At 52.6% G+C, this 20,645-nt stretch overlaps 1 protein-coding gene across 1 annotated transcript in view; it reads left to right on the top strand.

The window, feature by feature from the left end:
- NSG2 (neuronal vesicle trafficking associated 2) overlaps window positions 1–16,675 on the top strand; it is a 56,323-nt gene extending 39,648 nt beyond the window's left edge. Inside the window, exons 3-4 of the mRNA XM_026510997.4 lie at window positions 13,777–13,887; window positions 16,429–16,675. Coding sequence (XP_026366782.1) covers window positions 13,777–13,887; window positions 16,429–16,620 — 303 coding nt within the window. The 3' untranslated portion in view covers window positions 16,621–16,675. The remainder of the gene's footprint in view (window positions 1–13,776; window positions 13,888–16,428) is intronic.
- Window positions 16,676–20,645: the final 3,970 nt, after the last annotated feature.

Raw genomic sequence — 20,645 nt, forward strand, 5'->3', positions numbered from 1 at the left:
GGAGGCCTCGAAGAGTCTCTGGCTTCTCGCCTTGGCCTCCTCACCCTCACCGCAAGGAGGGACCTGGTACTACACTTTGAGAGAAGGGCGGTCCAAAGCACACTTGCCACCATCGGAGGGAAAATGTGAGCTGGGAGATAGGAGAGAGAGTGTTTGTTTCCAAATCCTAACGTCAGGCTCACCCAGTGATGACCCGGGTCAAGATGCCCCAAGGAGGGAGGTATAGACCTGAAAAGAGATAGCACAGGGTCCTCCTGGGCAGGAAGAAGATCCTTAGCCTGCCTTGATCCTTGGGGCAAGAAGTGAAGAAAAGCCATTCAGGGGGCCTGAACTGGGGGGCAGGAAGGGAAAGGTTCAAGGCTGGAACCTGGTGCCTGTCTTTAAGGCATAAGGTCCATAGTAAAGCACAGACATTTCTTCCGGGCTCTGAATAATAAGGTCCATGATGCCTCTTCTTCAGGGGAGCCAGAAAGGGGGACAGTGAGGGGAGCCATACTGGGGGTCCCTGAGACTACCCCCAGGCTGGTGACTCAGGAGAAGGACTCACAGGACCCAGCGTATGGCTGTATTCAGCACTATGCTTTATTACAGTGAAAAGGAGACAAGGCACAGTCAGCAAAGGAGAAAGGTCCACAGTCAAGCGTAGGCTTCCAGACCCCTCTCCTTGTGGAGTCACACTGGACACAGCTCCCCCAGCAATGAGTTGTGACATACCAGGCACCTCAGTAGAGACTCAGTGCTCAGGTTTTTCACTGGGAGCTGGTCACGTAGGCACCACTGCCCAGGACATACCCATGTTCCAGACCCTCAGAAGGCAGGTGTTCAGCATCACCCGTACTGTCTGTGTAGTTTCGGCACAGTGAGCCACTCTTACCTGTTTTGGGAATGTGCCAGTTCCCAGACACCTGCCAAGTGCCAACCTTGCAAATAGACCTCCCAAAGGTAAAGGTCTCAGGCCTGGAGGTTTAACGCTTTTCTGTGAGTCTCTTTTCCAAGACTCCTGCAGGTGGGGAGGCACATGTCTGTGTGTCTGTGTGTCCGTGTGTCCGTATGTGGGGCGGGAGGGGAGAGCAGGTAGAAGATGGGGGTAGAGATTCCTTCTTCCTCACAGACAAAGGCAGCAAATTGAGGAGAGGAGCAGAAATGCCACCCCTGCCAAGCGCAGCTGACTTCTGTCCGAGGACCCTCTGTGGCGGGGCTGTTGTGGTTTTGGCAGACATGGTTTGCACCCTTGCAAGATTTATAGGAAGACGTGGAGAGGCTTGTCTGGCTCCGAAACCCCACTGGCATTCCTAGCAGTGCCACACATTGGAACTTGGAGGATGATTTCTAATTTTCCAAACCAATTTTGCTGACCTGATTCTCTCTCTCTCTCTTTTTTTAAATCAACTCTTCTGCCAAGAAAGGGGATTGAGGAATGAAAGTAGCTTAATGGAACCGGGTATTTGGGCTGCAGGGCTGGCGTCTCCATGGAGATGGGGGTTGCAGGGTTGGCTGGGATGCAGGGAGACAGCTGTGTGCCTCTCACAGTGGCTGTGATGTGCTCGGAAGGCCCTCTGGGTGGGGGAGACCCGCCCTGCTCTGGGGTCCGGCTCCAGGAGTGGCTAAAGCACGTGGGTGTGAGTCCTTCACAGCTCCCTCCTCTGTTCTTCGTGGCAGGGCCAGGACAAGAACTGGGCAGGTCACTGAGGCACGGCCCCTGCCCTTGAAAAGCTCATGGTCTAGTGGAGGAGGCTGATGGGGCAAGATGTCATGACGACACAGAACGCTAAGTGACCTTGGCCAGAACCCAGCACTTGGGAGCTGCTGGGAGGCCTCACTCCTGAGGGAAAAAGGTCTGGGATGGCTTCCTAGTGTGTGCTGTGGGCCACCCTCCAGGGGGGAGGCAGTGGAAAGGCTTGCCAGCAGCAGAAGTCGAAAATTCTCAGGAAGTAAGGAGAGACAGAGGGAGAGAGAGGGAGAGAGTGTGTGTGTGTATCTGTGTGTGTCTGTGTGTGTCAGTACATAGGTCTCTGTGTGTGTCCGTGTGTGTGTCTACATGTGTCAGTATGTTGGTGTCTGTGTGTCTGTCTCTGTGTGTGTGCGAGCGAGGGTTCCTGGGCCAGTAGTACCTGGCGACGTGGGACAGGTCAGCAGAGGCCAGATGATGCAGACGATGCAGTGCTGAGGAAAGAAAATGTGTTTTGGATCCAAACAGATCTGCCTTCTAAGTCTTGCTCCCCTACTGATGAGCTGGAAAATTCTGGCAACTTACCCAATGCCTGCAATCCTCAGGTCCATCCTCTGGACAGCAGGAATATCGGCCACACCCACTTTCTGGGATCCTGGGTAGGACTGAGCGAGCTAATATTTGTCAAGTGCTGAGTACTTGCCAGTCAAGGATGTGAGCTCTTTGCTCTCTTCTCTTAGGGGCCAGGCAAAGAGTTTTGGTATTTGGCTTGATCTAAGTATAGTTTCCATTCACTTGAAACCCGGGAACTGTTGGGCTTGTGTGGAAGTGCTGGGTTCTGGGAATCAGGGAAGACTGAGGGAGCCGGAAGCCCGGGGTGTAAGGTCCGGGACCCTGCATCGGCTCCGTTCCTCGGATGGCTCTGTTGCTCCGTGAACAGTAGACGCACCGCGTTTGGACCTGAGGTCAGCCCCACAGTGGGCCGAGATGGGATCTGCAGCCACTCCCACAAAGTGTGCTGAGGAATAATTTAGGAAGATCCCTTTGGAGGCCAGCAGAGATGATGGATTGGGAGGGGAAGGCAGGAAAAGCCAGAGAAAAGATGACCGCCATGAGAGGTGACTTTCTGTCCCGTCAACTAGAATCACCGGTGGGACCCTCACGCCCTTAGAAGCCCAAAGGCAGACAGCACTGGCCTTGAGGGGCTGTCAGTCAGGAAGGACCGGTCACAGGTGATGACAACACATGCAACACCCAGTGGTCCTGGTGCTGCGGAAGCCCCTGGACCAAACTCAGCTCTAAGGATGCGCGATTGTAACAATAAAAAAGATGCCACGAGAAGCACGAGTCGTCACTTGCACAGTTACACGGCACTTTGGCCTTTTGCGTTGTTCATCCTGGTCGTACTTCGTGACAGGTTTGTGTAGGTTAGTGTAATGACTTAGAGCCATTTGGCAGGTGGTAAAGTGGAGGTCTGCCTGTGCTGGGAGGGGCCGGACTTGCTGTGCGGGGATTCTTTCTGTGTGATCGTAGAAAGCTGGATGGGCCACGAATGGGTAAAATGGGAAGAAGCGGAAGGAATCAAGATTTGTGCAGGGATGCACGTGGATAAGAATAAATAGAAAGTGTGTAAAAACAGACTTGGAGATGATGGCAGGATTGTAATGGGTGTTTTCCTCTTGGATTTCCAATGTTGTTCTTATTATAATGGTGCAGCACACTTTGAATAAAAATAAACTCTAACACAGTTACAGATTTATCAGCAGTATAACATATGGTAAGGCAGCTGTATTTCTGAGTTAGACCTGAGTTTAAATATTCATTCTGTCTTCATATATGTAAAGTCATTGCCATCTGTAAAATGGGCACATTGCTAGTACCTTTCCCGTGGAGTTTTGAGGCCATGAAATGATGTAACCCATGTATGTGCTCCATGGGTGCTAACTAAGGTCATTACCATGGGCCAGGCCTATCCCGAAGGCTTCATGCAGTGCCACGTTCTGTCTTACAATAGCCAGTATGACGTAGCCATCAGTACCACCCCCGTTTTAGAGAGAAATAGGTCAGGGATTCCAAAGGTCAAGCAACTTGCCCAGGGTCACACAGCAACTTAGTGACGGAGCTGGGCTTTCGGTCTAGACATTCTGGCTCTAAAGCTCCACTCCATTAAGTGCTTGGTGCTAGGGACAGGGCCAGGGAAACCAGGATGTCACTGAGGAAGGATTTATGGAGAATTTACCATCCCCTTGCACTTCCCACTCAGGCCCTATTGTCAGGATCTTTGGGACCGAGCCAGGAGCAAGGCACCGGGTGGCCTAATTCTGTCTCTGGAGGTTCCAGCTGTCACATACAAAAGATGAATGTCTGTCGGGCAGCTCTGTTTTTATCTCCCCACAAAGTTTAATTTCCCCGATGTGAGTGGTTCGATTGCTTTGAGGTTTCCAGGCTTTGCATTCTTCATAAAAAGGGTGGTTTCCTGGGCATTGTGCAGTACGTGAAGTGAATGAAATTCACGTTTCCTGCCATAATGAGGGTCCTAGATCAGCGTCCTGGCTCAGCAGACAGTGGGAGGCTTTTGTTCTTCTCTTCTGTCTTCCTAACTCCTGGGATTTCCACGTCTAGGTGACATACCCCCTAGAATAAGTTAATAGTATATATTGTCTTCTTCCATTGCATTATTGCAAGCAAGGGCAGCAGCAGAACAGAGAAATGTTTACCAAAGTCTGCTTAAGGCAGTGGTTAGGATTGAGAACTTTGGAATCAGATATACCAGAGTTCCAATCAAGCTCTGCGGCTTCAATAACCAGGTGACCTCAAGCAGGCTACCCAGTGCCTCTGCGCCTCTGTTTGCACAGCTATAAAATGGGGGTAATATCTGGGTTTATGGGTTTCTCGCGAAAGATTTAAAAAAGATAATACATACAAAGTGCTGGACACAGTACCCGGTGCATTGCCGAATAATCCGTAAGTGATTGCTGTTATTGGTTGAGCCCGTGCACCAGGACAGCCCTGGGCAATTTTACAGACAGCACCTCAGTGAATCCTCACAAAAGTCCTGTGGGCTGGGAGTTTTGTCCCCATCTAGCAGATAAGGAAATGGGCTCAGGGAGGTGAAGCATCCTGTCATACAGCTCATCAGAGGCAGACACAGGCTGAGAGCCCTTTCGGGATGGGGCCACCATTGTTGCACAGAACTTCATGGTCGGTGCCCAGAATGGCGGGGCCGGTCCTCCCAGCCATCAGAGAGATGCCTCTCATCTTTGACGGGCACAGCAGACAGACAAGGAGATCACTTCAGGGGCAGCCAAGAATTCTTCCAGCATCAGACGAACTACTCAGATGACCCTATGCAGTGATTTCATCCAGTCACCCCGCAAGGCAGTGAAACAGTTAAGAAGGGCCCTGAAAATTTGCTGCTGGTAGTGCTTTGTGCCAAAGATGATGAAGAGGGTGTGCGGTAGGGAATGTGGGATATGCGTTAGCATCCCCTCTACCCTGTGCCAGCTCATGAGCCTGAAGCTGGGACCACAGACGCTAACAAGGTATGGTCCCTGCCCCATGACACATACGTGGGAACAGACAGTCGTGGTCTGGGGCTGAGTGCTAAGTGGTGGAGGAAAGAAAGTGTGGTGAGAGCACAAGTAAGCAAGGGAAGGCTCGCCGGGGAAGGCAGCACGCTGTGAGTCGGGTTTGGAAGCAGGCCTAGGGGTTCACTAAGGGAGGAAAGGCTGACAAGGTGCATAAGAGCAACACATGTTGAGAAAAATGGCAGTCTTCTGGAGTGGCTGGAGTTTTTGGGGTATGTGCTGAGGAGCATGGCAGAGGATGTGGAGAAATCAAGGCGCCCCCAGGTGCAGCCCTGCCAGGCTCTGCGGGAGGGCATCTCTCAGTCTCCTGGGGCTGGCATAGCAAACGACTGCTGACCGTGTGGCTTAATGCAATGGAAATGTACCCCCACAGTTCTGGAGACCAGAAGTCCACTCAAGGCAGGGTTATACACCCTGCAAAGGGTCTTTCCTTGCTTCTAGATTCTGGAGCCTCCAGGTATTCCCCGGGCTTGCAGGCATATCATTCCAGTTTCTGCCTCCCCATTCAGATGGCCCCCTCTCCTCCTTGTGGGTTTGTCTTCGTCTGCGTGTCTCTGATAAGGGCACTTGCTCTTGGATTTAGAGCCCACCTGCCTAGGCCTGGATGATTTCATCTTAAGATCTTTAACGTAATTGCATCTACAAAGGCTTCATTTCCAAATAAGGTCATATTTACAGGTTCCAGAGGTGAGGACATGGACATCTGTCTTGGGGGTGAGTCAGCTCACTACAGGACTTCACGTGCATTATCTGATTCAATCCTCAGAACTCTGAGGGGCAGATACTCTTATTATTTTCCTTTTACAGAGGAGGAAACTCACTCGAAGGGGTGGGAGGTGAAGTATATGAGAGCAGGGCTCTCGCCTGTCCTCCTCAACATTTGCCCATGTGTGGAATTATTTCTGGCACATTGTAGGTGCTCAGCTAATATTTAGTGAATAAATGCTTTACGAGGAATACAGCACGGGCGAAGAGCCCAGGCCAATACTTCATTGAATTAGACTCCGGACTGTATTATTTAATTAGCTGTGTGACTCTGAGAAAATTAGGTAACCTCTCTGTGCCTTAGTCTCCTCATGTAAAACAATGAAGATGAACGTACCTCATAGGGCTGTTGTGAGGTTTACAAGAATAAATCCATGTCCAGTGCCAAGAACAGCGCCTGGCACATAATCAGTGCGTAGTCAATGGAAATGTGAAGTGTTACTCCACACTGCCTCTCACAAGGGGAAGCAGACCATGGTGGTTAATGATGTGCACTGAGAAAAGTGTCAGGGAGCTGTGAGCAGCCAGCGGAGGGGCTGAGTACTGCCTGGAGGCTTTGGGGGAAGACTTCTGGAGAAGAAGAGGTACTTGATTTGGGCCTAGGATGAGCTGCAGGACCAGCAAATATAAGGGTGTGGGGGTGGGGAAATGAGGGTGCATTCAAGCAGTGGAGGTAAGGGGCTGAGTCCCGTGGGACCCTGAACACAAATCCCACTGAGGCAGACGACACCGTGGGTGGTCCTGGAATGGAGAGTTCAAGGTGTCCTTGGGACGCCTCACTGAATTGTCTGAACCTATCTTTTACTAACTGTGGGATCTTAGGCAAGTCATTTAACCTGTCAGAGCCTCAGTCTCTCCATCAGCAAAGTGGGCATAATAATTCTACTTGCAGCATATGATTGTGCTATTAGTAGATAGTAAGTTCCGAATAACTCTTAGCACCTATGATTTTTTAAAAGATTTTATTTATTTGAGGGTGGGGGAGAGAGAGAGAGCACAAGTGGCAGGGAGAGGCAGGGGAGCCTGGACCTGGGGCTCGATACCAGGACCCCGGGATCATGACCTGAGCTGAAGGCAGACACTTAACCAACTGAGCCACCCAGGCGCCCCAGCACCTCTGATTTATATCAGTATTACTACCACTGCTACTATTACCGTTTGGACGTCCGGCCCGTGGTGGGTGGTCATTACGGCCCCCGTCCCGGCATGGCTTTGCCGGAATTGTGGGCTGTGGGCTCTGTGTTGGGTTCTTCCTCTGTTCTCTCTCTGACTGATGCCCAAAAGCGTGAGGAGAAATCTTGGGCAGGTCTTTCCAGATTCCGACCTAAACTCTGGCCCTTTTCAAGGTTCAGGTGCTTTGGTTTGAGTGTGTTCGGGATTGTGGTGGATGCGATTGAGAATAGGGGGTGGGAAAGAACAGAAGGCCAAGTGTGGGTATCTCAGTGCTCTATTCTAGATAAAAGCAATGTGGTTGGGACCAGGTTGCCTGCTCGGGTGTGTCTGGGGAAGAGTGTGTGTGTGTGTGTGTGTGTGTGCACGTGTGCACTGTGCACTCTCACTTCGATTCAGCATTTCGGTTCAGATGTTTACGGTCTCCCGCTGTAGAGTCATGGCGCTGGGCACAGAGTAAATGATGAGATGTGCTTGGTGTCCAAGGCATTCCCCGGGAAAGGGAGGGTTCCGAGGTATGAAGAGGTCACGATGACAGAAGGAGCACCCTGAGAGTGGCCGACGCAGGCCCTGGTGCAGAGCCGAGCAGGGCAGGGAGAGCAGCGCTGGGCCGGAAGGCTGAGGACCATTCTCCGTGGTGAGGAAGGACATGCCGGAGTTCCAGGCTGAGAAGCCTGAGTGCAGGAGGGCTCAGTGGGCTGGGCGTGGCTGGAGGGGACCGTGCGGGCTAGGGAGTGGCGGCCTGCGTGGCTGGGGGTGGCAGGGACAGGCCAAGCTGAGCAGGACGTTACCTGAAATATGGGATAGATGTTGTGGGAAGCGGCTCTCCTGGGCCGGACAAAGGTGATCTTGGTCTCAAGGCGCTGTGGCAGCTCATCTCAGCCTTCTCTCCCTTGGCCCCTGTCTCAGCTACACTGCTCCTTCCAGACCCACTGGGACCCAGCTACTCCCTTAGTGGGTCTTCGGGCTGGCGCCTCATCCTGGCCACTTTGGCCGGAGTCCTCTTATGCGGGCCTCCTTCTCCCACCCTGCTACGTGCCGTTCCAGATCCCACTCTGGGCTTGTTGTAGAATTCCTTCTTTGTGATGTGCTTGTTCGGCGTCTGACCCTGTCTCTGCCATGAGCTCCCGAGGCGATGACCGCAGGGCAGCATCTGGCTTGGGTGGGCCCCTCTCAAATCCGTGCTGAGTGGAGGCCCGGATGAATGCGTGAGGGGCGGGCCTGGGGATGGGAGCGGGGGCTACGTCCAGTGGCAAGGACTGCATCTCCAAGGAAACCCAAACCTAGCACGGGGTTTATTTCTAGTTCCAGGCTGCTACATCAGGAAGCGAAGCCGGGGGCTGCGGGGCCTCTCTGGGGTTATGCAAACCAGTGTGCGGCCAGGCTCTCACATTGCGAGGTGCTCTGTGGGGAAGCGGGAGCTTCTCTCTGGGGTCCTCTCTGAGGCCACCCCTCTGCGCTGGGCGCTGTACTGTAGGGAACGAAGCACTAACGACCTGCCAGAAAGGGAGAGGCTGCTGAGGATGGCCAGTTCCACAGAAGCCCCGGGGAGAGCCGTCCTCAGGGAGTATGTCACCCAGGGCCCCAGTCAGAAACTTGGTCTACTCCCTGCTTCCCTTCCAACAACCAATGCTGTTCACAAGAATTCAGACCGGCCCAATGTCACCCATCATCCCCAGAGTCAGCCCCTCGCTCCTCCCCTCTCACATCACCCTTCTCACCTCCTAGGAGCTTCTCAAACCATGCACCCCTTTCCACCCTCGCTGCCCCACGTCCAGCTTCAGCATTTGGGGCACGTCCTAGTGCATCAGCCTCCCCACTGGCCTCTCTGCCTCTAGCCGTGCCCTTGCAAACCTGCCTCCACGTTGCCTCCAGAGACAGCTTTCCAAAACATAATTTGTATCCCATCACTTCCCTCCTTAAAGCCTTCAGGGGCTCCCTGTTACCTGGGAGATGAAGTCCAAGTTTTAGCCTGGTCCTTCCTTGTCTGTTCTCTTGCCACCTACTCACTGCCCAGACCCCTCTCTCCCACACTCGTACCCTCTGGGCCAACCAAGTCAAACCATATGATGTTTCCAGAACAGCCCCAGTTTCCACTCCACGGCAGATATGACTTCTCTGCCCAGAACCTTCTTCCTTCCCTATCCTGTTTTCTTCCCTGAAGTCACTTCCAACATTGCCTCCCCTGGGAGGCCTTCCGTGATCCCCTACCTCCAGGCTGATTAGGCCCAGCAGTCCCCTGTGCTGATGCCCTCACTCGTGGTGCCACCTGGTGGGCACATACCCACCTCCATCTGTCCAGCTCTCCCACACCCTCTAGGCTGCGAGGCTCCAAGGGAGGGCCTGTGCTTTAGTCACAGCCCGGTATTCTCTGACCTCCACAGGTTCTCAGGGAATGACTGGCCTCTAGCTGCAGAAGTTACCAAGATTCAGGACAGGGAGGCAAAGTCTCCTTCCCTTAAAATGGTCTCTGCTCAACCTCGTTCCGGGGCTCGTTAGCCTCGCTCAGCAAAATCCCTTGAGTGGCCGTACTCCCGACACCCTCGTCAGCACCAGACCCTGGTCTCTGACAGTGATATAGGGCACCTTGCCCACTGTCGACGTGCCACAGTCTTCTCAACCCTGCCTGTGCACGACGGCCACCTTGGGGCTTGGACTCCACCGTCAGAGACTTGCTGTGATGGCTCTGGGGCAGGTCCAGAGCATCAGGATTGTTCAAAACGCTGCCCAGGTGATTCTAAGAATGTGTAACCAGCTTGAGAACCACTCAGGCCCAGTCATCCTAGAGTAGTGGTCCTCGTCCTTGGTTGTATGTTATAATCACCCGGAGAGTTCATAAGACCGACTGCCCGTGTCCTGGACCTACCATCCCTGACCCAATACATCAGAATCCACTGGGCTGGTAGCAATCTTGGCATCAGCATTAAACCCAGGATCCTCCCTCCCTCTCTCCTTCACTCCCTCCCTCTCTTTTCACGTTCCAGAAACATTTGCTGGGCTTACCTGTTGAGTTCTGGGAGCACTGAAGTGATTCAGACCCTGTCCCTCCTACGTGGGGGCTTAACAAGGCTCAACTCGGGGCTGTTAGGAAGGGACGAGCTCCCTGCTCCTTAAGGGGAACGTGTCCCGTGGTTGGGTGTGCTGCGCCCTGCACCGGCTCCCAGTGCCTCCTCCTTTTCATCAACCGGCTGTTCCCCCGGGGACGCCCATGCTGGGTCAGCCCAGAGACTGGGTCTCTGCTCGGTCAGGTCACATTAGGATGGGGGCTTTCCGGGGACTGCCCCTGACCCTGCCTCAGGCTGGCCGTAGAGGCAGCGTGGGGCTGCGGGGCTCTGCTTTCTCCTTGGCACATGCGAGGTCTGCAGCCATCCTTTGTCCACGGCTGCACCTGCAAGCACGTCTGTGTCTCAGTCCCACGCACGGTCCCTTTGATGGAAAGAATCCACCTGGGCACTTTAAAAAATTTTTTTTAAAAATTGAGGTGAAATTCACATATAAAATTAACTGAAGTGAAAACTTCAGTGCCGTTTAGTGCATTCACAATATTGGGCAAGTGCCACCCTGTCTAGTTCCAAAACCTTTTCCTCACCCCGAGAGGAAACTCTGTTCCCATTCCCCTTACCCCCAGTCCCTGGCAACCACCAATCTGCATTCTGTCTCTATGAACTGGTCTATTCTGGATATTTCTATAAATGGAGTCCTACAATATGTAGCCTTTTATGTCTGGTGTCTTTCACTTAGCATGTTTGCTGGGTCCGCTGACATGTAGTATCTCCCAGTACTTCCTTCCTTTTGATGGATGAGTAATATTCTGTTGTATGGTTGGACAATGTGTTACTCACTTATCAGTCCAGGGACACCTGGGCTGTTTCTGGCTGTAGCTACTGGGAAGTCTGGGCACTGACAATTCTGTACATCTATACTCCAAACATCCCCTGACCGGGTATTAGCCAGTGGTCTGTGGTGGCCCCCTTCCCTGTACTAATCAAATACTATCTTCGAGGTCCCTGAGGGGGTGTATGCATACTTCGGACGTCTCTTGCTCCAGCTTCCAGCCTCCGCTGACATCTCCACCTCTCTCCATGTCCTACCCGGGTGCTTCTAGCCCGGTCTCTGCACTATCCCCCCCAGGCCCCCCACCCGAATCTTGGGCAGGAGGCTGGTACGCGTGCAACAGGCTGCAGCTGAGGGTTCAGCGTGCAAATGGAGGGGGCGGACAGCACACTGTGCCGACAAGGGCTTGGAAGTAAATTTTGCATGTCACCCTCTGAAAGGAAAAATTGCTTTTTCTCCATCCTTCCACAGCACTTCCGACATCAAACGTGCGAGGTTTTCCCCACAGCAGGTAATTCTCCAATTCTCAGTGGACGGTGACGAGATGTTCTATAATTTAACTCACCTCTGGCACGACTGCTGGAGCTGGCGAGCACCCCGCAGGTGAAGGGCTCCGTCCCGCAGACTGCCCCAGTTCAGAGGCCAGGCCCAAGTCCCAGGCTGCCTCTGTGCTCCGACCAACTGGCTGCTCACTGGCGGCTCCTACCACCTCCCCCTCAGTTTTAATAATTTGCTAGAACAGCTCACGGAACTCAGGGAAAGCGCTTCACTTAGTCTTACTGACTCACTACGAAGGACACAAAGGAATGCCCCCTGAAGAGACACACAGGCGAAGTGTGGAAGGGTCCTGCGCACGGGGGCTTCTGTCCCCGTGTAGAGTAATGGGGTGAGCCACACTCCTGGCATATGCACACGTTCTTGTTCACCAGTCTGGGAACTCTCTAGATCCCTTCAGTTAAGGTTTTTATAGAGGCTTCATTACATAGGCATGTTTGATGAAATCGTTGGCTATTAGTCTGAACTCAATCTCTCCCCTCCCTGTGGGTGAGTAAGGGGGTGGGGCTGAAAGTTCCAACCCTCTAATCCCATGGCTGGCTCCCTGGTGACTGGCTCCCCTCCTTAGAGGCTTTCCAAATGTCACATCATTCACATAAACTCACATGTGGTTGAAAGGGGCTCGTTATGAATAATAAAAGACACTCCTTTCATCTTTATGGATCTGGGCACAAAACCCAAATATTAGAACAAAAGATGCTTCTAGTGCACCCATCATTTAGGAAATTATAAGGGTTTTAGGGGCCCTGTGCTGGGAATTGGGAACAAGGCCCATATATATATTTTTCTTCTATCAGAACAGTGCACTGCCCTAAAACTCCATACACGCATGCACGGGGTATTTCTCACCGACAGTGTCTGTCTGTCAATCGGGTTTGGACAGACACCTCCCATCTCCGTCTTCCTCTTGCCGCTTTCCAGTGCCTCCTGCCCAGTATTTAAAGCTGCCAACTTCTGTCTTCTCTGGTCCTTGTAAAGCATGACCTGGGGTGGGACAGAGATGCGATGGGCACCCCCGAGGTTGATTTTATTTTTCTTCTGAATCGAAAGAAACCTCCTCTCCGTGAGAGGAATTCTGCCATGTTTCTGGGCTAACTGGCTCATAAAAGCCACCAGCTTTTAAAAAGAGCATGAGAAACAATTCTGTGTGTAACACGAGGTGCCCCATGTCATGGGGGTTACCCTACCGCTTTGGACACGGGGAGCGGGATGGGGCGGGAGCAAGCCCGGAGGGGCCTCTGCAATTAACCATCTACTCCTTTCTGGTAAATCCTGTCTGTTTCGTCTTCTATTATTTTTTTAAAGTTTGCTCGTAGATAATGGTTAGGAGCTGGGCTTTCACTGGGAGCAGTTTGGAGACTATTGAATGCTTCTGAGCAGACAAGAGACATGCTCCTTAGATTTTGGAAGGACCTCCCTGGTTGCTGCATGTGACCACATGGTAGGGGCGAGAAGGCTGCCAGTCAGAGGCTGCTTTGGGATCGCAGGTGAGAGGTGGTGATGACTCGGCCGGGTTGGAGACACCGGGAGGTCGGAAGCCATCAGACTATGGATGATTCTGAAGGCATAGCTTCTGTTGGAGGACTGGATGTAGAATATGGGATAGGGTCAAGGATGACTCCGAGATGTCTGGCCGGAGTGATTGAAAGGCGGGCTTGGGGGCAAATGTAGGCTTAACAGATGTGGGAGCGAGGAGCAGGGGTTTGGTGGGTTCAGTGTGTCTAAGGTGCCTGCTGCGTGTCCCCACAGAGGTGAAAGAGGCAGGTGTACCCGACATTGCAATTCAGGAGAGCTAGGGACGGTGGTGGTGACGGAAGGCGGAAGCACCAGAAGTGACGGGTGGGTTAACGATTCCCTCCACACACACCCTGCGCCCCCTGCTTCCGGCTCTGCACTGGAGCTCGCACACACACTTACCCGGAAAAGTGAAAAACAAAAACAGGAAAAGTAAATGAGGGGGGAAATCACACATTGAGCCAAGAAGGAGCTTCAGAAAGTATCGAGCAGAAGGGGGAACCTGAGGCCCAAAGAGTACAGGTGCTTTGCTCCAGGTCACACCACAGCATAGCCCAGGCTGCCCCTGCTCTTTCTGACCCGCCATGTTGCCCACCGGCTCAGGATTCGAAGGCTGCCTGTGTGCTGGGCTGAGGGCGGTAGGGCTGAGGCTGGATGACTCTCAGCGTTGTTTCCCTCCAGGTCACCATCCTCGTCAGCCTGGCCCTCGCTTTCCTCGCCTGCATCGTGTTCCTGGTGGTCTACAAAGCCTTCACCTATGACCACAGCTGCCCAGAGGGATTCGTCTATAAGGTAAGGGGCTTCTGGCAGGTGAGTGGCCCCAGGTGACTGCCAACCTCAGTTAGAGGGTTATCAACGTCTTCTTTTCACTGGCATCCAAATTCGGGTGACCTCCCTGCACACTATTGGAAGTGTAGTGTGTGTCAGGCAAGGACTTTCACAGAGGACTAGGTTTCCTTCCAGTAGGCAGTAGACTGCTTCCTCCCAGATGGTGCTTTCCAGAGTCGGGAGTCAAGAGATGGTCCAGCTTCGGGCTGGAGGGCAGCGGTCAGGGAGAGCTCGCTTCCGCTTGGGATAGGCTGGTCCATCTTCAGAAAGCTCTGCCCTGGCACCCGTCTTCCTGGTTTGATGTCTCATTCCCTGTGGTGGGAGCTGGTGCTTTTGAAGTCTCCCGAGTCCTTCTGTCGGGCCCTTCCCACTGAACCCTGCTCTGAGCGCACTCCTTCCTTTGAAGAACCCAACCAGCTGCGTGACTCTGGGGGCATCTCCCCCCCCCCCCAACCTCAGTTCTCTTGCCTGCAAAATGGGCATTGGTAATACCTGCCCACAGGATTTTTGTGAGGCCTTAAGGAGAGAATTTAAGTTAGCCAAGGACCTATTAGATAATGGGCTCTCAATGAATATTAACTGTAATAAAGACAGACTGTCTACAGCAAAAACAGGTGATACAAATGTTTATAAATTGCCATTTACTGAACACCTATTATAAGTCACAGCCTTTCCTAGATATTTTCATAAACACTATCTCAATTGTGCTGTACACGTATTCTGAAAAATAGGTTTTATTGCCTCCATTTTACGTACGAGGAAACAGAGCAAGAAAGTATAGGATAAGAGAGTTTTCTAAATCGTCACATTACATTTCTAAGTGAGGGGGTCAAATGCAGGATGTTCTGTCTTGGAAACACGTGTCCTTCAGGGCTGCTACGTGACTTCCTCAGACTACATTCCTGGTAGTTAAAAGCTGAGGTTCTCAAAGAGGCAACAACTCTCAAGAGGGGACAGTTGAATGAACGATGACGTGTTCACAGGAGGGATTTCTGCGCAACCGTGAAAATGGGTGAGGAAGGTCTCCAGACCCGGGCCTTGAATATCCTGCAGGACACTTATAAAGAGAAAAAGGCCTGCCTTTGTGTGAGGAAAAGGGGAAGGGAAGGATATTTGCTTATATTTTCAAAAAGAGACTCTAGAAAGATAAATGAAAAAACTAGGAAAACGGTTACTTGGTGGCGGGGGTGGGGTTAGGAAAGAGAGTAGAGGGGACAGGAAGGAGGAGCAAGGCTTCATCTTGCTACCCGTTTGTCCTTGGTGTCTGTAAATGTCTGACATTTCTAAAAAATAAGTAAGAAAAAGTCATTCCTGAAGCTCAAACGCGAGCTCCACAAAGAACCGAGCTCTGTACCCATCTGGGGACATGAACGTACAAAGAAAATACATATTCCAAATGGCCACCACGCACTGACTGGACACCCGCAGGGGATATAGCCTAAGGGTACAGAAAGTGGCAGAGAGATCTTCAAGTTGATTCAATAATCTAACTCTTGGTCGTAATATTCGTGTGATTTCGTGACCCTTTGATGTATTTGTAGGATAACACAGCTAGACCATTCAGTCGAGGTTGTGGGCAACCAAAGATTTTGATCAAAGAGAGAGGAGTCACATATAAAACCAAAGAAATGAAACGGGCAGCCATAGGCCAGAGCCGTGGCCCAGCAAGGCAGCTGGGATGGGAGAATGCGCCGGACCAAGAGGTCTGGGGACCCCCAGTAGTGTCCTCATAGCCTCGCAGTCACTGAGCAGAGGACCAGGAATTAGCCCCCGCCTTGGGTTTCTTTCTCTCTTTGTAAACGGAGGGATAATTGACATGTAACATTGTGTTAGTTTCAAGAATCAACGTGATGATTCGCTATTTGCAGATATTTTTAAGCGTAAGTCTAGGTAACACCCATCACCACACAGCTACAAAATTTGTTTTTCTTCTGATAAGAATTCTTAAGATCAACTCTCAGCAACTTTCGAATATGCAATACAGTGTTTTTCACCATAGTCACCATTGTCCATGACATCCCCAGGGCCTCTTTACTTTATAACTGGAAGGCTGTGCCTTTTAACCACTTTCACCACCTTCACGCCCCCATCCCCCAGCCTCTAGCATCGGGTTTCTTTTTCTTTTTTTTTTTTTTTTAAGATTTTATTTATTTGTTTGACAGAGACAGCCAGTGAGAGAGGGAACACAAGCAGGGGAGTGGGAGAGGAAGAAGCAGGCTCCCAGCGGAGAAGCCTGATGTGGGGCTCAATCCCGGAATGCTGGGATCACACCCTGAGCCAAATAAGGACTGTGCCACCCAGGCGCCCCCAGGTTTATTTTTTCTGTTTCGAGCAGGTGGCAGCATTGAGATGGTGGTGGTGATGATGTTGGGGAAAGAGTGCTGAGGCCCAGGCCTGGCCAGGTGACATCGCCTGCCCTCTGGCTCAGAGCCTCTGGTGGCCGTGGCGCCGGTCGGGTGGGAAGCGGTCCGCTGAGCCCCGCCTGACTCTGTCTCTCGTCCTCAGCACAAGCGCTGTATCCCGGCCTCCCTGGATGCGTACTACTCATCCCAGGACCCCAACTCCAGAAGCCGCTTCTACACAGTCATCAGCCACTACAGCGTGGCCAAGCAGAGCACCGCTCGGGCCATCGGGCCATGGCTGTCGGCGGCGGCTGTCATCCATGAGCCCAAGCCGCCCAAGACCCAGGGCCATTAGAGGCCCACCCCCAGCCAGAATGGGGGGCACAGAAGGGGGCCCCCTGTCGGCTAAGCCAAGCTCCAGTTACAAGACACCACTGTACTCCTGGGATATGGGGGTGGGGGCGGGGCCGGGGTGGGTGGGGGGGATCTCACCGAAAATATCGTGCACTGGAGTTGTCTGAATCGATATTTCTTTTTGTCCTTTGGTATTGTTGATTCGTCCCCAAGTCAGGATTATGTACAAAGGCATGTTTCGTGTTGATTGTTCCCATGTAAGATATTTTCAAAGCCACTGCTTATTACTTGTTAGGAAAATTTAAAAACAGAAAAGGAAACAAAATGAACAAGGAAGGATTAAACTGGCTGCATCGGGAAGACGTTGGCAGAGTGAGGCCCACAGACTCTGGGCTTCCTCGGTGAGAAGCCGTAGTTTCAGTGGCGGGGGGGTGGGGTTTGGAAGGTACAGAAAATGTGAGTGATGCAGACTGGGGCTCTGTGGTTGGCCTCTGGTCTGCAGGAGAGGAAGACAGCAAGTCAGGACTGGCCTAGTTGGCGAGGAGGGATGATTTCGGTGTTGTTAAGCCCAGGATGCCCAGAGCCCAAAGTCAAGAGCACCCACTGTGGGTGTGTTTTGCTGAGTTAGCACAAATTGTCCATACGGGAATCGGAGCTGGGGCTCGGGCGGACTCTCGCGGCCTGGGGGTGCCTAGATGCAATCAAACACTTTCTCTCTGTCTTGCGTGTCTAGGTCGACCCCTGGATACTGCCTGTGTTTAAGGGACAACAGGGGCAGGAAGGGAGAGAGGCGAGGCCGCGGGACCAAGCAGGGCATGGGACAGGCATATCACATGTGGCCAAGCTATAAACACAGGCACCACATTTTAAAAGTCTTGTTTGCTTGTTACTTCCCAAAGTGCTAATAACAATTGAAGAGTGATAAGGGTCATAGTCGGGAACCTCAAGTGACAGCCAGGGAGACTTTAAGATTGGGGCTGCAACAATGCCAAATCACCCCTAAAGCAAGCTGAGAAAGGTGACCATCTGTTGCCTACCTGTTTACCGACAGCCGCTGGATAAGCACCCAAAGTCCCCAGTCTAGTTCTCGAAGCTGACTGGGGGGCAGCGTCTGGCATTGACTGGGCCTCCTGCTGGCTCTGGGACCACATCAGGAACTCCCACACAGTGCTCCTGCAAAGATTGCCAGGAGGCCCGCTCCGTGGGATGTGGCTCCAGGCCTGCAGGGCCAGAACTGCCTGGGAAAGTTGGTTATTCGAGAGGTAGTATTCTTTGCCCCACGAAGCCGCGACAGGCCGTTTAATGGACATTTTCTCCTGGCTTGCTATGTTGCTGAAATCATCGTACACAACAGCTGGGTAATAAGACTAGCATAGCTCAAACTCTCCTGCCAGACACTATCATCTGACTTTCCTCCTCCCACCCCGTCACCTCGAGTCACCTGTAAATTCATTTGTCATCCGAAGCGGAATAACAAATCGTCCCTAGCAAAACCGCTGAGCGCTTCATAATTTTGTGGTGTATTTTTGTCAGTAGGTAGCAGAGGCTGAAGTATTTTTTGGTGTAATTCTTGAACTTTTCTGACAGGAAACAAATAAAGATAGATGTGTCTGAAATTCTCGACCTTCCTTTGCAACTTTCCTCACCTTTTGCTCAGTGAGCCTGATGGGAAGATCCTGAGGGAATCGGTCCCCGAGAACGGGGTGGGCTCTGGGGGCAGACTGTCTTGTGAGGCTGGGGCTGGAATAGGGCTGTGGGGAGATCTCCATCCTCAGGCAGGTCGGCCCTGAAATGATGCTGTGGTCAGAAGCAAGGACTAAGAGATACACACGGCCACTTGGCTCACGGTGCAATGTCCTTCACCCCGTGAGTATCTGCTGAGCCCCCACGGAGGGCCGGGCTGTGCTGGGCACGGAGCATTCAGTGACAAATGATGCGTGGTCACCACCCTGACATCTGGAGATGGCATTGGATGTGGACAGAGATGCTGGAAAAGAAGAGTTTGAGGATGCCACTGGTATGATACAATCGCCTGTTAGCCAACAGCTCGAGGAGGAAGGTGATGAGCGATCAGTGGGGTCCTCTTTATAATTAGCTCTAAGATTTATTATAACCATGGCAGGGGGTAGTTATTGACCCCCATTTCACAGATAGGGAGACTGAGGCTCAGAGGGATGGAGAAGTGTCCCAGAGCCGTAGCAGATGAGCTGGGATTTGGACTCAGTTGTGTACGGCTCCTTTGCCTCCAGCCTGCTTCTCCAAGACCCTGAGCAACCCTGTCAAGGTGATAGTTCATTCCCCTCTAAAGTCAAGTCACTGTTATTGTAAAAGCAAACCAGCTTACTCTCAGCCAGAACTCAGTATCAATGGTTAATGTGAAGAATAGCAAACATGTGGGGCGCCTGGCTGGCTCAGTTGGTAGAGAATGCGGTTCTTGATTTTGGGATTGTGATTTGGAATCCCACCCCTCCCCCCCCCGCCGCCCAAAAAAAGACTAGCAAACACGTGAATGCCCCTTGCTCCGTGCCAGGTACTATGTGTGTCCTATAACCCTCCATCAGCTCCATGAGATAAGCACCCCCATCATCAACGTCACTGTCGTCACCCCCACTTTGGGATGGAGGAGTGCAGGCATGGAGCAGTGCAGCCTCCTGTACGAGGTCACGTGGTTAGGAAGCCGTGATTCCAGCCCACAGGGTTTGGGACCGGTGTCCTAAGCACGGTGCCATTCAGCAGTAACCGCTCTCATCCCTATATTTTGCTTGGTAGTTTATGGTTTGTGTTCACAGCTCTTCTCAAACTCAGATGACAGGGTGTTTGAGGGAAAGGCTGGGATTGACTTCGGGCAGAGCTGGAGGCTGAGGCTCCAAGTTCATTGCTGCCCTGGGGATTGCGGCCATTCAGGCACGCCTAGCAGGAAGGAGAGGAAGACAGCCGGGCTCCTGCCCTCTGGGGCGGCCCCCGCAGCTGAGCTCCGGCGTTAGACAACCCTACCCGCGCCCGCGGGGCCGTGGAATTGAGCCTGTCTTCAGGGCGGGGTGAAGCCAGGGCAGGGATCTGGGCGGGCAGCCCGCGTTGAGGCAGGCTGATCCATATGGCCAACGCGTAAACACCCACTATTTTTTTCAATTACACAAAGTCAACTAAAGACTTAATGAACACATGTTCAAACATTCTGTCATAAATGGATTTGCCACTCCATTGCCTCAAAAAATAAACCAGAGCCATCTTTTCTCTGGAATGAACGGGCTACGGGTGTGTGACTGGAAAGAAGGGAGAGGGTGGGGGGCAGGTGATGGGCGACAGACACTTCTGTTTTTAGGGGCAACCCTGGGGCCATGTGCTATTCTTGGTAGGGTCATACCTTTCTCTGCAGAAAAAAAGAGGGTACCTGACTCTTCCCACAAGACCCAAGGAGTGGGAGATGAGTTCTAGAAGAGTTTAAGCAGAGGGGATTGGTCAGGGAAAAGCTGCTCTGGTTTTGGAGGGTGGGGTTTTGCAGAGCGCCGCGGGCTGATGGAGAGTCGGGAGGAGACAGGAAATCACGGTAAAACAGCACCTTGGTTTGTAGAATAAGCTCCGTCTGTGGCTTTTGCACCCTTTTTAACCTCCTCACCGACACTGGGAACCGCTCTCTTGAGAGGCTCCCGCTGACAGGGAGAGAGGACAGAGGGAAGGTGCGCAGGAGAGGTGGAGGGGAGGGCGGGACAGTGCGGCTGTCAGCCAGGGGTCCTTGGAGCACCGGGCCTTAGACCCGGGCCTCGAAGGACCGCTCGCGTTTTGACGGAGAGAATTCGAGAAGACGCCAGGGAGCAGACAGCACTCCCAGGGAAGGGGAAGAGCATCACAGAGGTGCGGAGGAGAGACGGCCCGGGGCTGCTCCTTACACCGGCTGCTGGAGGCCGAGAGGAAACCAGCACAGGACGGGACGCAGCGGCTGCTCCCCCGCGGCCCCCGGGCCAGGCTGGGGGGTGTGTGGGGGGGCAGACGCCTGAAGACACCCTGGCTGCTCCTGGGGGAGAGGCT

The sequence above is a fragment of the Ursus arctos genome, unplaced genomic scaffold (genome assembly GCF_023065955.2).
Source record: "Ursus arctos isolate Adak ecotype North America unplaced genomic scaffold, UrsArc2.0 scaffold_15, whole genome shotgun sequence".
In the NCBI taxonomy this organism is placed as follows: Eukaryota; Metazoa; Chordata; class Mammalia; order Carnivora; family Ursidae; genus Ursus; species Ursus arctos.